Source organism: Chrysochloris asiatica, unplaced genomic scaffold, assembly GCF_000296735.1.
Source record: "Chrysochloris asiatica unplaced genomic scaffold, ChrAsi1.0 scaffold00005, whole genome shotgun sequence".
Taxonomy (NCBI): domain Eukaryota; kingdom Metazoa; phylum Chordata; class Mammalia; order Afrosoricida; family Chrysochloridae; genus Chrysochloris; species Chrysochloris asiatica.
Window position 1 is genome coordinate 17,926,448 of NW_006408523.1, and position 17,721 is coordinate 17,944,168.

Consider the following 17,721-nt stretch of genomic DNA (forward strand, 5'->3'; position numbering starts at 1 on the left):
ATGTTGTAAATGTTAAGGAGATCTGGTCCTATCCATACGGGGCCCTGGTGACCCTGTGGGTTACTGGTGTAGGGCAGCAATCCACAAGGTCGGCAGCAGCTTCTCCGAGGAAGAAAGATGAGGGTGTTTGCTTTTGTAACGATTTAAAGTCCCTCTAAAGGGTTTCCAAAATATTACCCGGACATAATATCAGGAGGGAGAATTCCTTAGAGACGAACATCGTATTACACTTGGTAAAGTGGAAAATCAGAAAAAAAGAGGGAGACCCGCAATGAGATGGATTGGCACAGTGGCAGCAGCAGTGGGCTCAAGTGTAGCAAGAGTGTGAGATTGTTGCAGGATCAGGTGCTGTTTCATTCAGTTTTGCATAAAGTCGCTATGAGTTGGAACCAACTTGATGGCACCTTACAACAACAACAACGAGTTGGAATCAACTTGAGAGTTTTTTCCCTTTATTTTCTTAAATCATGTGCAGAAGGTTAAGAGCTCTTAAATATAGCAACCCCATGTGACAAAGTAGAAGTGTCCCATTACAGTTTTCTAGTGTTAAATGAAGGACAGCCTACCTCTATTTAAAGTAAAAGTAGAGATTTTACAGAGGCTTGCTTTGGTTTAAACTGTAGAGTTTTGGGGTGGAATCCAAGAAATAAAACCAAGCAATCTGAGGCAGAACAACTACAAATATATTTTTATAGGTTAAATTAAGAAGCTTAGTTTATAATATTTTGATTGGACAGGAAGGATATTTCAAATGGGGCTTTCATTAGGATTGGCGTACAGTTTCAGGGATTACAGAAGTATGAGCTCTCTGAAGGGAGTGGGGTTCAGGGTAGTCATCAGAATATCACAAGATGGTAAGATAGCCTATGTTTCTGGCATCTGCAGGCACAGGAAATGTCTGATAAGGGTCTTTCATTAAGACCCTCTTTAAGAGTACACTCTTTCACACCTATGCCTGACTGCAAAGAAAACCATTTCTTTACTATATGGTTAAGTTTAGCGACCAATAGGCATTACAGTGAAGGAAGTAATTTAAAGAACTGAAAATAGAATCTGACTGATGTAAAGACTAAAACTGGGGTTAGGGTTCCAGCTGTAGATTGCAGTCTTCCAACAAGTGCCCCAGAATTTAGACTCTCATATGTTCCCTCCTTCTGATCAAATATTTTACTTAAAATTCTGAGACTACACTTTGGTTGGTTGGTTTATTTCCGTGTAGACTCGTTGAGAGTTCCTTTAGATGGATACTGATTTTAAGACCCCAAACACTACCTTTTTAAGTAGCCTGGCACCATCTGATTTCTTCAGCATGCTGTCGTTCTGGTAGGCTCCAGTCTTCAGTGATTCATGAGGGGAAACTTTGGAGCAAGGCCACACCGAAGGAGTTACGTGGCCTGTGGTCAGGCTGTAAGCCTTAAAGCAAGAGCTCAAGTTTATCTTGAGAATATATTTTGTGCTGCTGTGGGACTGTAGGAACTGCAATGGACTGTGAACCACAAGGTCAGCAGTTCAAACCTACCAGCTGCTCCTTGGAAACCCTATACAGGGTCGCTATGAGTCGGAACTGACTCGACAGCACTTAACAACAACAACAATATACATAGTATGTTTTATGGGCAGCATGTTTATTTTTTGAGAAATCCCATTAGAAGTAATTTAACATTTGATAGGCCTAGTAACAGTGACAAGTATAATGAGTATCATTAATCTTGTTAATAGTATACATTTAATCCCAAAACACATACTCTTGGGTAACTCGCTAAAGATTTCAACCAAATAGGGGAGTCTCGCCTACCTAAGAGGTTCTAGGGTTGGGCTTGGTACTATGTCCCTATGAGCACATTGAGAGTATTACTATAAAAAAAACTCACAGTTAAATACTGAAGTGGGTCTTGGCTAAGAGAATTGTCATACCTTCTGAGATATTGTATGGTTTTTATCTTGATTTGAAACATTTGGATTTTGTTTTTTTTATTTTCAAAATTGGAAGTTTTCAGTCCTAATGAATGAAGACTTACTGTCTGGAGCTGGTGGCATTATAAAGACTATTTTAGGAAGCCCTGATAGAACAGTGGGTTAAGTATTGGCTGCAAGCTGCAAGATTGGCAGTTCAAAACCACCAGCTTCTCTTTAGGATAAAGATAAGGTTGCCTGCCTCTGTACAGATTTACAGTAGACCCTCTACTTTCCAAGTACGGTAGCCTTCTCCAAGAACTAGGCCTTCCGGATAACATGTCCAAGGTTACATGAGACAAAGTCTCGATATCCTCATGTCTAAAGAGCATTCTGACTGTACTTCTTCTAAGACAGATGTGTTCATTCTTAGGGTTGTTGTTGTTATGTGCTGGGGAGTTGGTTTCGACTCACAGCATCCCTACATAGTGTTTCCGAGGCTGTAAATCTTTATGGGAGCAGAAAGCCTCATCTTTCTCCCACGGAACAGCTGGTAGTTTCCAACTGCTGACTGTGAGATTAACAATCTAATTCATAACCACTACGCTACCAGAGCTCCTTATTTCTATGGTAGTTCTTGGTATATTCAATGTTCTTTATCATTTGTCATAATTCAAAGACATTGATTCTTTTTTGGTCTTCCTTATTCATTGTGCAACTTTTGCATGCATATGAGGTGATTGAAAAATACCATGACTTGGGTAAGGTGCACCTTGGTATTCAAAGTGACATCTTTGCTTTTTAATCAATACTTCACAGAGGTCTTTTGCAACAGATTTGCCCAGTGAAATGCATTGTTTGGGTTTTTGACTGCTGCTTTCATGAGAGTTGACTGTGAATCCAAGAAAAATGAAACCCTTAGCAACTCTAGTCTTTTTTCCTTTCATCTATCATGTTTTTTTATTGGATCAACTGTGAGGATTTTTGTGTTCATTACATTAGTTATAGTACATACTCTATTTTTTGATTTTTATCAGTAAGTCCTTCAAGTCCCCTTAGCTTTTTGAAGACAAGGTTTATCATCTGCATATCGCAGGTTGTTAATGCATTTCCCTCCAATCCTGATGCCATGTTCTTCTTCATATAATCTAGCTTCTTGGATTATTTGCCCAGCATACAGATTGAATACGTATGGAGAAGGTATACAACTCTGATGCACACTTTGCTGGATTTTAAACTATGCAGTATCCCCTTGTTTTGTTTAAACAGCTGCTTCTTGGTCTATGTACAGGTTCCCTGTGAGCACAACTTAGTACTCTGAAATATCCATTCGTGGCAATGTTTTCCATAATTTATTATGATCCACCCAATCAAATGCCTTTACATAGTCAAGAAAATACTAGTAGTCTCTGCTTTCAGTCAAGATCTGACATCAGTAATGATATCCCTGGTTCCATATTGAATTTCTGGCAGTTCCTTGTTGATAGACGTATGTAAAGATTACAGCTTTGGATACACTGGGGAGCAGTTCCATTCTGCCCTACCATGGCACTGAGTTGGAATGGGCATGTTGTCAGTGGGGTCATGTCGTTTTCGTGTGGTGTAGCAGTAGAAGGCCCTTGGTAGCACAAATGATCTGCACTTCAGTAGTTGCCTAAAGGTTGGTGGTGTGAATGTACCCAGTGGCACTATAGAAGAAAGGTCTTACCATCTGTTTCCATAATGATTACAGCCAAGAAAATCCTGTTTTGTAACAAATGGGGTCGCTGTAAGTCTGATCAAGCTAATGTCAACATTTTTGTGTGTGTGTGTTTTTTTTTTAAATATTAGTTTTATGTCTAATATTATTTGGGAAGAAGTGTTTAGAAAATCCACTTTGGCAGAATTTTCTTAGAATCTATGGTTTTGGTGAGGAGGTGAGGTGAGGGGCTTAAAATGCACATCATAAATCACCTACACATGATTGCTCATTTTACATTTTTACATCTCCCTGTTCCCCATTCCTGCTCTACAGATAAAATAATTAGTAGTATTTGAGATGTCACATTTTGGAATCTCAGGGTTTAATTTGGGGGGTGCATCAAATGTATGTATGATTGTTAAACAAAAGTAGGGCTCACAGCTCTCCTTTGCTGGGGTTCCTCTTGCAATTCCTTAAGCACAGCCAGACTCACCCTTGCTGCCTGTGAACTTGAGGACTTAATAGACTTCATTGGTTTACATTTGTTTGTAAGTTGTGTTTCTATGTGTGTTTAATTTGCATTTATATTTAGACGGCAGGTTTTTGTGCTACTGCGTTGTCTTGGTTTCAGAATGTGTGTCTTGTCAGTTGGAGTGCCCGCATTAATGTGTTGTTGGGGGTTGTGCCTTTACATTTGCAGGTGTATTTGTCAGACCTTACACGAGAAGATCACAATCTTAGTGACTCATCAGTTGCAATACCTAAAAGCTGCAAGTCAGATTCTGATATTGAAAGATGTAAGTAACTGCCCGAAGTCTACAGAACTTGTTGAGATGTGTTGAAGAGGAGGTCTGTCTGGCAGGTTCTTGGGCTTGGGCTTCATGATCAGTTTCCTCTTCTGCCTCAATTTTACTTTTGTTTTGGAGCTGGTCTTTGAGGACAGACTGGAAGGGCTGGTAGGAATGTCACCTTTGCATTCTAAACCACAGGACCCTACGGTACATGAAATTGCTCTAAGTTATACGATTGTCACTCTTCTAGAGAAACGATTAAAGTTAATGAATTTATGTTTTTTGAACTTGATTCTCTCTTCTGTGACCTAAGTGAAAGTTGATTAATTAGAATTTATAGTTGTTAATGCATATTCATATTCATTTACTTATCACATACAGTTTACCTAAGGAGCATCTTTCAGTAATAACAGAAATATGGCTGTATAGCTGTCACTCACCGTCCGGGTACAGCCAAGTGTTTAGTGTCACTCCCTTGACATCTTTTGGGATGCCTGACACATGGGAGAGCCTGTGTTAGGTAGCAGGCATGGCGAGAAATAAGACAAAGGCTGTGCTATTATGGGACTTTCATTCTCAGTGGGAATGGATGTGATGAAGGAGACAGTGAGGTGGGGTTGATCTCAGAAAGGCGTCTCTGAGCAGGTGACACCTCATGGGGACCTTTGTGACATGAAGGCACAGCCTATACAGTTACTTGCAGGAGGAGCATTGGAGAAACCCACACAGTGGAGGGTGGGAAGGCAGGTCCTGAGGAAGAATCTAACCTGGCATATTGGAGGAATAACAAGACCAGTGGAGCTGGGGCAATCTGCTGGGCACCGAGCAGTAGACCTAGACGTGTGATGGGAGGAAGCTTTGGAATGGTCTAGCGCTGTGGAATAGTCTCGTTTGTGTTTCTCATGATCACATTTTTGTTGGTGGTGGTTCTGTGCACCACTCCTTTACTTGGCACCTCAGCAGCTCAGTTTTCCCAGCAGGCCCTCCCTTGGTCAGATCTCCCATCAATCGGAAACTTCTTTGTTGTTAAGTGATGGTGAGTCTATTACGACTCATTGAGACCCTGTATAGGGTTTCCGAAGAGTGGCTGGTGAGTTTGAACAGCTGACCTTTCAGTTAACAGTCCAGTGCTTAATATTCTCCTCTTTCAATCTCTTGGTACAATGATAGAATGAACAAATTATGAATGTTACTTATTGTTCACGAGATGAGCATGTGCCATTTCAAAGAGGTAAATTTCACTTTACTGTGACAAATGGCATAGATCATGGTAGCAGAATTCTTACAATAAGTCTTGTATTGCTGTTGAATTAAAGTGCCTCCTTGCTGTTTACTGTGACTCTTAAGGCGCACTGAGGAACATGTCCGCTAAAGGTGCAATGAATGGATTTCATCCCCAGGAGGAGTATAAAAAGGCCAGCTCCCTTGCCTCTTTAGAAGTAATCCTGTGGTCTGCTCTTTCCTGCTCCTTCAGAAATGATCCCAGAGTCCTCCAACATGAAAGACTCATAAGTAGAGGGCTGAGACTAGAGTGGTAAAACCTGAACTGAGTTCAGAACCAACAGGCTGTAGAATAACCCAGTTATGCTCTAGAATTCTTGGTGTCTCCTTAGTGCTTAATTTGAGGACATCATGCAATTTTAGGAAGATGCCAGCACTTATGGATATGTTTGCAGCCATCCTAATGTGTTTGTCTGATTTCCCCCTCTACAGTGAGGTGCTGCCCCCAAGTCCCCTCTCCAGAGGTTGGTACTTGGATTCTGAGCAAGATTGTTGTTTCCATGTGTGTCCTACAAAGATACTAAAGTGGAAAGTGGTAATTTTATTAAGTAGGGCATTTGAGTGGAATAAGACAGGTTGTTTCATGAATAATTTTCTAATTCTGCAGTAATTACAAAACTGTTCCTTAGAGCTCAAAGGTGTCGTTGGATTGTTTCCCAGTGGACCACCTTTTCAGGGGGGTGGAGGTAGGGAGAAGAGGAGAGGAGGTGGCAGGTAGTGTTGTAGGCCACCTTTTCCACCTGACCTCCTCATCCGGAACTGCCCTACTTTCATTTATTTTGTATCCTGCAATTTTTCCTAATCTTTTCTCTGCCACTGTTGGAGTAAGTCAACTGAGTCATGCTTCATGGGTGAAAACCTTGATAGTATTTGTCTATTATTTGATATAATTTTTGAAGGAGGGGGAAATGGCGATGAAGCATCATGTAGAATGTTGACTGTTTAGTTGGGAGCTTCCTGAGTTTGTAGGGCTGTTTCGTTTCGGAGTAGAGACCATGAGGAGGACTCACGTGGATTCCATATTCAGGGCTAGTTCCCACCTGGCCTGACCTAGTGAGAGCACACAATACAGGGTCAGCAGAAAGGTGAGGTGAGTGACTCTTCCCTATGCAGACATGCTTGTGCCGACCTCCTTGTTAGTCTTGCATTTCTGTCCTGACACATCTTCCCCATTTTGCTCTTGTTGTTGTTGTTGTTAAGTGCCGTGGAGTCGGTTCTGACTCATAGCGACCCTGTACAGGGTTTCCGGGGCTGTAAATCTTTATGGGAGCAGAAAGCCTCATCTTCTCCTGTGGAACCAACTGGTGGTTTCGAACTGCTGACCTTGTGGTTCGTAGCCCGATTCATAACCACTACGCTACCAGAGCTCCTTTTTGCTCTTGGGTTCTGCATATTCCACAAGGTTTATCTCAATTTTCATGTTGTCTGCAAAGAGTGCACTAACACTCCCACCAACACCTGTACTGTTTCCTTCAATACCCAGGCCTATTTAATTTATTTGCATAGCAGGAACTGGTCAGTGTTTTGTTTGGTTGTACACAGGGTCACTGTGAGTCAGAACCAACTTGACGGCACCTAACAACCACAACAAATACTCATGGCATTTATGCCAGTGACTTCCACTTTTTAACATGTGATTACACACTTCCTTTGTATCCCACAGCACCTACTGCAGTTTGTCCAAGAGTAGAAAACTCAGAATTTAACTATATTAATAAACCAGAATTTCAGACCAAAGGATAATTTTCTTAAGAAAATAGTAGTTTTAAGATCAGTTTGCTTTTCTTGATTTGTATTAGTGTTAGCTTAGAGTAGTATTATCAAGTGCAAACATACTACTTGCAGATGCCATTTGTTTATTTTAGGGTGAAATGGTACAAAAGGGGACTTACACGGAGTTTCAGAAGTCTGGGGTAGATTTTGGTTCCCTTTTAAAGAAGGAGAGTGAAGAAACTGAGCATTCTCCAGTTCCCGGAACTCCCACACTGAGGAATCGAACCTTCTCGGAGTCTTCGATTTGGTCTCAACAGTCTTCAAGACCATCACTGAAAGAGGGTGCTCAAGAAGGTCAAACTGTGAGTTCCATCGTGTCTTAGCACATGTGCTGGGTTTTTTGTTCACTTGTATTTGGCCTCATGGATCAATCTGCTCATGATGATATCTTCACTTGTCCCCAACTCACTGGGATTGATGGAATTCAAACAGAAGGAAAAGGAGCAAACCTTATTTGAGTTAGTATTTGGGTGTGGGGTGCAGATTGCCTGGAGACAATGGTTAGCGTGCATCTGCAAGTTCTAGAGACCTCTTCAGTTTACTTCTGGTGACCTTCCCGCCTCCCTCCTCCCCACGCCACGGCTTCCCTTCTGTAGCCAGAGATAAAATTTGAAGACTCTATCAACTGAGCCAAGGAGTTGCCTAGTAGTGGCACAGTAGTTAAGCTCTCAGCTGCTAACCAGAAGGTCACAAGTTCAAACCTTGCAGCTGTTCCTCAGGAGAAAGATGTGGCAGTCAGCTTCTGTAAAGATTTATAGTCTTGGAAACCCTCTAGGACATTCTACTTGGTCCTAGAGGGTCACTATGAGTCAGGATCAATTTGAAGACCACAGGTTTTATCGATTGAGTCCAGTCTGCTTTAGCCCACATGAAATCACTGCTCTTCCTGTTTGTTGGAATGTTTTGGTACTGACAATATTCTTTTGCCCACTTGTCTAATGTTTTGTGATAGACAATAACATGTGCAATGCACCAAGAATTTCTGGCACACAATAGAAACTTTAGAGTTAGTTCCTACCTTCGTTTCTTATCCCTTAAAATCATGAGCCATGTCTTATTCATGTTTGAATCCCCAGTGGCTAGCATTGTGCCAAGTGCATCCTTAGCTCATGTGAATCTATAAAACAGTCCATGCCACAAAGCAGAACTTCTCCATATGGTTTTCTTGGCTGTAATCGGTACAAAAACAGATCGCCAGGTTTTTCTCCTGCAGGGTGGGTTTGAACTGCCAACCTTATGCTTAGCAGCTGAGTGCTTAACTATTTGCGCTGCTAAAAGTCCTTCAGAAATGCACTCACACATACACCCCTACTACCCAAACTAAGGATTCTGGATGATTCTGCTAAGTATTCAGAGTAAGCACTCATATTCCAAACTCTCGAAAACCTCTCTCTCTCACTCAGAAGCCAATTATGTTATCTCTCACCATCTGAACGGTCATTACCCAGACTCGCTGGTTGAACTCAGTTACTGTATTTGGCTAACATTTTGAGCTCCTTGTGCATTTTATGTTCCCATCGTTGAGTAACACAGGTAATCTAGAGTTGCATTTTGTAACTTTAGTTACAAATCATTTTTTGTATTATTTTGGATCAAACTTCTGTATTTATACTTGCCATGAGTTGGAACTCACAATGCTGGACTTCAGACAAAACCATGCCACAGTGAACAACTTACGCAAATGACATTTCTTTATTTCCAATATATTCCTAGAGATAGGACACCTGGATGCAAGGATAATCGCACATGTGGTTTGGCTGGCTACTGCCACTTCCTCCACATTTTGAACTCCTGTTAGTGGCATGTGAGGTGTACTTGTTTTCTCACAGCTTTGCCAACAGGATGCCTTGTTAACCTGTGCAAACTTTTTGTACACTATTTTACCTTTTGTTTCTTACTGGGTTTTTTTTTTTTTTATCTCCACAGACTGAGAACACACAGGCGACACCGCAATTGGAGGAGAGCCGCTCTGAAGGAAAAGTTGGGTTCAAGGCCTATAAGAATTACTTTGCAGCTGGTGCCCACTGGTCCATCATCATTTTACTTATTCTGCTAAATGCTGCCTCTCTGGTAAATGAACGTTGTTTGTGTCTTTTGACTGATAATTACAAATACCCATATTCAGGCTATTATTACTGCACTGTGCAGTGTACTTGAATCTAGTTTGGAAAATTCCATCTGTTGGGGACTAAATAAGTGAGACTTTACTGGTACTGCACATATATTACAAAGAACTTCTGGGGGAAAAATGTATCTCTATGCAAGATGTAACAATTCTATAACATTTATTTACCTGACACCTGGTGCAGTGGACTAAAAGCATTGGACTGCCAGCCACAAGGTCAGCTGTTCAGACCCATGGGAAAATGATGAAGCTGTTTGTCCCCATAAAGAGCTACAGTCTTGAAACCCTAAGAAGCAGTTGGACTCTGTCCTGTAGGAATTGACTGATGGCTGTGGGTGGGTTGAGTTCTTATATGAAGAGTTGTGGTTGGCACAGACCTAAATCAGAAGGACCATTTCAGTTCTCTGGACTTGTTTGCTCAGGTGTTCAATGGTTAAGAGTTTTGAGTTGGTTTGTGATGCCAGGGACTGATTGTTTTTTCTGCTCTAGGTTTCCTATGTTCTTCAGGATTGGTGGCTTTCCTATTGGTGAGTTATTTTTTTGTCTGATGGGAAGTACTAAAAAATCATTATGATTCTCCACTCTTCCAGTGTTATGGGAGAGATTGGGCTTGTTTCGCCTTCTTGTCTAACCCTAACTTAGTTTACCTGCGAAAAAAAATTCAAGTTCTTGGTGGTGGAGTGTGACCCATGTCTGATTCTCAGCCATGTATTCCCAGATAATTTTGAAAATGGAAAATCATGATTCACATGGAAAATGTATGTGCACACAGTGAACTGTGGGAATGAGTTGGGAATCATTTCCGGCATAAAATATTCTTCACGAATTGAGATTATTTAATTTAATTTGTGTACGTGTGTTTATCTAAACTCCATCTGTAGCTTAATATTTCCACCCCCCTGTTCCGTAGGGCAAACGAACAGAGTGCACTGAATGCCACTGTAAATGGAAAAGGAAATGTAACGGAGACGCTAGATCTTAACTGGTACTTAGGAATTTATTCAGGTAAAGTTTAATCATTTGGTCTATTATGCAAGAGTCTGAGGTGCTTACAATGAGCCTCTGTGAGTAACTAGGGCTTCCAGGAGTAATTCAGTAATGTCTTAACAGATTAAGAGTCTGAGTCGCATTTACTCTGTGAATTAATTAGAATAATTATTTTAAAAACCGACTGGAAGAAAGAGGCTGAATGAAGACTCTTAATTTGCTCTATACTGGATTTTGAAAGTTAAACCAGGATTGAGCATTCAGAAAGTCAGCCACTGGAAATATGTGGCTATTGTCTATTCTAATAGGTTGCTTTAGCTAAATCTTATATCATTATATGGATGGGCAAGGGGATTAGAAACGGATCCCCACCCTGTGGTTCAGATTGTTCCAATTCTGTCTGAATAAACCCTGCCTTTTATTTGACTTGGATGCAATCCTCTGAAAGCAAGGCACCCAAAATGAAAGCCTTACTCCCTCCCTGTATGTAAAGTTCCTATCACCGTACTGCTCATCTCCTGGGCTTCACTAATTACTTAAGAGAGAAGCTAAGCGGGGACAAATCCTGTGTCTGCGAGTGAGAATTCCTCCATTTCTTACCTCGGGATCACAATGTTATCGCGTTCCCAACTGTGCGATTAATATAACATTTGGCTTGCCAGACTAATATCATCACAGTCCTCTGTTCTTATATTAACGCTTAGAATATATGTAGCGTTCCGTACTTTTAAAAAGAAAATCCTTTTTAAAAGTTGAAATGTTTCCACAGCAAATGCTTATACAAGTGTTCCTCAAAGAGAGAGGGAGTCATCTTTGTAAGAACCCACTCCTCTTTAAAATTGGTATTTATTTCGTTGATCAGTTGCTAACAAATCTAAATCCATTAGCTGTTTACCTTCTGAATTGGTCGACCATGTGAGACCTGAAGGAAGAAGAAAAATGATTCTATTATATATTCATGTAGGTAGGATTGTGGGCTAAGGAAAATGCCTTTTGAGGGAGTTTAGGCGTTTGGGCTGCTTTCACAGTTTAAATAACAATGATGAAGGGAATGGAATATTTATTACAGGAGCTAACCCCATTCTCCTTAGCATTGTGCATTAAAGAGATATTAGGAAAGTTATTTTAATTTTTATGTGTTCATTTATGCCTTACTAATTAAAACGTCATTTAAAATATGTTCATTTAAAAATACTCTAGTGATATGAAAAGTCGTAATGGAAAAATAGTTACTTTTACTTATGTAGGCTAATTACCATATATCTAAATTCATTATATTTGCTATTATATTATCGTGCAAGTCAACTACTTAAGAGGTTTTTCACCTGCAGTTCAGTATATTTTCAAATTCTTTAAAGTGCCATTGATAAGGGTAAATAATTTCTCTTATTCTGTTAATATCTTATGTTGGCATCAAAACCTAGCACAATGTTAGGTTATGGGACATGTTGTAAATAGTAAGATTTATTTTTTTCATTTATTCTTGTTGCTGAGACCACACAGGAGAACTTACACCAATTCAGTCAGAAATACAATTGCCTTTTGTATTTCTGACTTTTCAGTAGATATTGTAATTGATTTAGGAAACCAGGGGTCCTGGTGTGGGGCTGTGGGATAATGTACTAGACCACAAGGTCGGCGGTTCAAACTCATCAGCCACTCCTTGGAAACTCAATGCAGGGTGGCTATGACTCAGAACTGACTCAACAGTAACAACAGAGGGTCAAATTACAGTTTTTACCTGATTCCCCATGCCAGCTTCCGTTCAATGAGTCAAAATGAATGATTTTAATGTTAGGGTACCCACAGATACCTTATGGAATGGCATGAATTAAGTAATGTCTTTACAAACGGCCTGACCTGTAAGACATTGTGGATCTCCCTGAGGGCTGTCTCTTTATTTCAGGTTTAACTGTAGCCACGGTGCTTTTTGGCATAGCAAGATCTCTGTTGGTGTTCTACATCCTGGTAAATTCTTCTCAAAATCTGCACAACAACATGTTCGAGTCCATTTTGAAAGCTCCAGTATTGTTCTTTGATAGAAATCCAATAGGTAAGTCGGACAACAAGTTTATCAGTAAATCTGTCTTGTGAATATGTTTTTGTATATGATACATTATAATACTTGAAATTAGTAGGGATACTTGGGAGAAAATAATTATAGTGTATTGATTCCTTGTCTACAAAAGCGTCACTGACAATTTTTCTCTTACCTACCAGATAACATCTAAATATAGGTGGCATGCAATCTTCTTCTGTAGGCGTGTTGTGTATAAATAAATGAATGTCCGGTTTGCAGCATGATTTAGGAACTCATTTGTTGTATGGCATATGAAATACGTTACATTAAATGTAAACATATTGGAATGTGTTCTTGTTGTTGTTGTCAAGAGCTGTCGAGTCGGTTCCAACCCGTAGCGACCCTATATAGGGTTTCAAAGGAACAGCTGGTGAGCTTGAGCCACCAACCTTGTAGTTCAAACCAACTTTGCAGCCCAGCGCATTAACCCACAGCGCCACACCAGGAGTCCTGATTGAAATGTAGTTGAATGCTAAAACATTGACTGTATTTACATGGTTCTAGGAGTCCTTGAAGGAGGCCCCGGGGGTGCTGGGAGATAGACAATGGGCTGCTAACTGCGTGGTCCATGGTTCATACCCACAGCTGCTCTGTGGGAGAAGGATGAGACTGTTTGTTCCGGTAAAGATCTACAGTCTCAGAAACCATTAGCGTTGTGATGACGTTTATTTGGGAGGAGTCCCTGAGTGAACACAAAAGATTGAGCTCTTATCTACTAACTGAACGGTTGGTGGTTCTAATCCACTCATAAGAAAGGCGTAGAGCTCTGTGAATTGTCACAGCCAGTGAAAACCCTACCCGCAGTTTAACTCTACAACACGAATTCACCACGAGACAGAACTGACTCCATGCCAATTGGTTAGGTTGTGGCATTCTTAAGAGAGGACGCATGCTCATCAGGGAACCTTACTGAATGATAAGAAACAGACTGTGTGTTTGTTTCTTTCCTTGGAAAGCCCATCGTTTCTGGAACCAAAGAGATCTTGAGCATACCCTGACAGCAGTGGTTTACGTAGCTTGGTGATGAAAAATGAATACTCAATTACTAGTAAAGTCAAGGAGTCTAGCATGGTGCTGTGGGATAAGCACTGGATGGCAAAGCTCAGTTTGAACCACAAGGTTGGTGATTCAAACTCACCAGCCGCTCCTCAGAACCCCTGTATATATCCAGGGTCACGATGAGTGGGAACTGGCTCCTCAGAACTGAACAACACTGGTAAAGTGTGACTATCTGCTTGAATACAAGCTTTGATGCTGTGGGTGTAAAGTAGACTTGGTTACATATCAGGGACTTCATGGTACCTGCCAGCTGGTGCTCCCACAGTAAGTTACTGTTGCGTGTATCTGGAAGTTTCCAGCTGGTGCTCCCATAGTAAGTTACTGCCCATGCGCATTCCTGGAAGTTTCCAGGCCATGCTGTTGTACTTTGAGTCGTCATGTCTCTGAAGGAACCTCCCTGTGAAGAGTGAGTCATCACCATATATCTCCACTTTGGCCAGTTGGGCCGTGGTGTGGCCCCGAGTGTTTCTGTTTCTACAGGTGATAATGGACAAGCCTTTGCATTAGGGGAGGATTGGAGGAACATGGAAGTCGCCTTGGCCTTGCCATTGACCAGCTGTGCAACCAAGCCAAGTCACGTAGGCACTATTGGATAGGCAAGTGGCAACAACAGGCAGATGTTATGGTTAAAGCTGTGGACTCTGGTGCTAATTCCTGATGTTGTTCAGTGCCAGTGGTTGGTTCCAACTCATAGCAGCACTGGAGGGTTTCAGAGGAGCAGCTGGTGGGTTTGAATTGCTTATCTTGTGATTCACAGTCCAGTGCTGATCCTACAGTACCAAACCAGGATAGTAATAACTTAGGCTAATGACTAATATATGAGACCCTGGTGACACAGATGGTAAAGCACTTGTCTGCTAGCTGGAAGGTCGACAGTTCAAACCCACCCAGGAGTGTACGACCTGTGATCTGCTTCTGAAAGGTCACATCCTGGAAAACCAATTGGGGCAGTTCTACTCTGCCTTCATCAGGAGTCGGAAACCACTCAACAGTCATTAACAGCAACAATGTTGTTGTTAAGTGCCGTCAAGTCGGTTCCGACCCATAGCGACCCTGAACAGGGTTTCTGAGGCTGTAAATCTTTACAGGAGCAGAATACCTCATCTTTCTCCTGTGTAGCAGCTAGTAGTTTCAAACTGCTGACCTTACGGTTCGCAGCCCGATTCGTAACCACTACGCTACCCCAGTGCTCCTTAACAACAACAATAGTTTACTAATATTATTAGTCTCTCTGTGCTAGTGTATTAACTTCTCTGTGCCTTCATTTTCATACGTATGTTGTTGTTGTTAAGTGCCATCTAGTCATTTCAGACCCATAGCAACCCTTGTATAGGGTTTTCGAGGAGTGGCTGGTGAGCTTAAACTGCCGACTTTGAAGTTCAAACGGCTTTGCAGTCTGGTGCATTAACACACAGCGCCCACCTTACACAGAGTTCTGGTGTGATGCTGGTTTGAACTGCAAGGTTGGCAGTTCAAGCTCACCAGCCACTCCTTGGAAACCCTACACTAGGTCACTATGGGTCGGAATTGACTCGATGGCACTTAACAACTACCTTACTAGAATGCTGTGAGAATAAAGCAATTTAATACATTCATAAAGCTTTGAAGTATGTGTATCATATGGTCAGTACTTAATAAATACACCCACTCCTTATTTCTCAACATGGTTAGGTTCCAAAGACCAGGTCATTATGCAGAAATCAGCATTATGGGAAAATGGAGGATGATTGCATCATTACGTAACTGCCAACCCACCGAGAATCGTGGCCCTGCTAGTTGACACACACCTGAACTATCACATCCAGCGTTGCTCTCAGCTAGCATCTCAGTGTTTGTTACTGACAGATGTACCTCATTATTGCACAAAATAGTTGGGATTCTTTCCAATTTTCATAAACACAAAATGTTGGATAACAAATTAGTTGATCAGTGAGGAGGCTGTGTACTGTTAACCAGACTCTTCATAGTTACGACCTGTAGGCTAACTTATTTTTTATTCAAGAGACCAGGTGATCTTTGAAGTCTGTGATCTTCCTTCTCTATTAACAGGATTTTATCCCTTCAATAAGATAGCTTAAAGAAGTACTCCAAAGAAAGGTGCATTTTGCCCGAATGTAGGGACCATGAATTATTTATTTACTCTTTACGTGTAGATTTTAAATGTCTGGTTGGCTACAGTTTTTTGCGGTGTTTTATAGGAGTAAAGAACTGTGAAACTATGAGTTAGGCTTCATAGTTTACACATTGAGTGTTGTTGTTGTTGTTAAGTGCCGCTGAGTCGGTTCCGACCCATATCCACCCTGTACAGGGTTTCTGAGGCTGTAAATCTGTACGGGAACAGAAAGCCTCATCTTTCTCCCGCAGAGCAGCTGGTAGTTTCGAACTGCTGACCTTAGGGTTCGCAGCCCGATTTGTAACCACTACGCTACCAGAACTCCTTCACACATTGAGTATATGTACTCTTAATGGTTGTATAATTTAAAAATAAATGCCCCTCTAGGGTCAAGAGTAGACATGCTTGGTCTCTCAGTCCCGTTGATGTATATGACTGGCCAGCATTATGTCACACATGAATTACAGAGTGGGTCCCGGAAGCAGCATCCATAGAGACGGGGAACCAGATCTTCATTTTTTTTTTGGACTTAGTCATTCTGAAGCTCTCTCTCAGAGGATACCAGGGGTCAGTCAGTAAGAGATCCTGTGATCCTGGGATTCTTACAACCCCTAGATTTTAGGAAACTGGGGCAATGGGACGGACTTTCACCAGTGTGGGAGTCCTAGTGTGATGCTGTACGATCAGCACTGGCCTGGTAATCACAATCGGCAGTTCAAACCCACTAGCTGCTCCTTGAAAACTCTATACAGGGTCACTGTGAGTCGGAACCAGTTTGAAGACACACACCGCAGTTTCTGGTAGTGGGTGGTGGTGCTTCAGTGGTACAGGTCTTGCCTTCCATACGGGAGATCCAGCTTCGATTCTTGGCCAATGCACCTCACGCCTAGTCACCACCTGTTTGCCAGGTGGCTTACTGAGCAGGTTTCTGCAGAGCTTCCAAACTAGGGGAAAAGGCCTGGTGATCTCCTCCCTAGTTAGCCAGTGAAAGCCCTCTGGACCACAGTAGCCCAATCTCCAGCTGATCATGGGGAGGATGTAGGACCACATAGTGCTTCATTCCTTGGTACATGGGGTTCGATGAGTCTGCTTAACTCGACGGCAGCTGACAATAGCAGTTTCCTGGAAGCTAGACCTAGACCTTGGATGCAGAAAGTCCCGGGAGAACCACAAACCTAGCATGCCCTTGAAGTCATCTTGCTATTGTTCCCTTACATCCCCATCTCTGGTCCCTACTTGTGCTGGGGTATTCTCAGCAACTTCGATCGACCTGGAGGACACTGGAGAGCTGTGGATGTGGTAGACGGACAGACACAGCCCAGAGAACTCTGGGATGTGGGTTGGTAATGTGGTCATCCTTGGTAGAAACTTCTTTTCTCTTCATTCTTGAATGCTTCCCTTGGTGGTGAGTGATGGAGTGAATGGATTATGTGCCTTGGAGTCAGACCTGGCTCATAGTGAGCCTGCATAGGGTTTCCAAGGCTATAAATCTTTACGGGAGCAGAAAGCCTCATCTTTCTCCTGTGGAGTGGCTCGTAGGTTTGGACTGCTGACCTTGAGGTTAGCAGGCCAACTCATAACCACTACGCTACCAGAGCTCCTTTCCCCTGGAGTTGTTGCCTCTCACTTCACCCTTTCTCCTGGCTCTTCCTGCACTGGGTTAGTCCATGGGAGACCCTTTTCACTTAACTCTGAGAATCACACCTTCAGCAGAGCATCCTGAAATGCTGGCTGCCACACCACAGCCCCAAGGTCTCTTACTTAGATTTAAGGGGGGCAGGGTCACCTGGGAGGCGAGGTATAACTCAGCGGTGAGGTTCCTCTAAGTATGCTTGAGCCACGTTGGCTACTGTCCAGTTTTTACACTGCTCCAAGTTACATGACTTTAAGTTACTGTATGTTTTGAACACTGTGTGAAAGTTGTGGTGGTGGTTTTAA

The 17,721-nt window shown here is 42.0% G+C and overlaps 1 protein-coding gene across 1 annotated transcript in view; it reads left to right on the forward strand.

Moving 5' to 3' along the window:
• Positions 1-17,721, forward strand: part of ABCC4 (ATP-binding cassette, sub-family C (CFTR/MRP), member 4) — a 357,151-nt gene that overhangs the window by 142,705 nt on the left and 196,725 nt on the right. The window contains exons 14-19 of the mRNA XM_006832001.1: positions 4,275-4,371; positions 7,512-7,721; positions 9,346-9,489; positions 10,034-10,071; positions 10,455-10,549; positions 12,438-12,584. Of these exons, the coding sequence (XP_006832064.1) occupies positions 4,275-4,371; positions 7,512-7,721; positions 9,346-9,489; positions 10,034-10,071; positions 10,455-10,549; positions 12,438-12,584 (731 nt within the window). The remainder of the gene's footprint in view (positions 1-4,274; positions 4,372-7,511; positions 7,722-9,345; positions 9,490-10,033; positions 10,072-10,454; positions 10,550-12,437; positions 12,585-17,721) is intronic.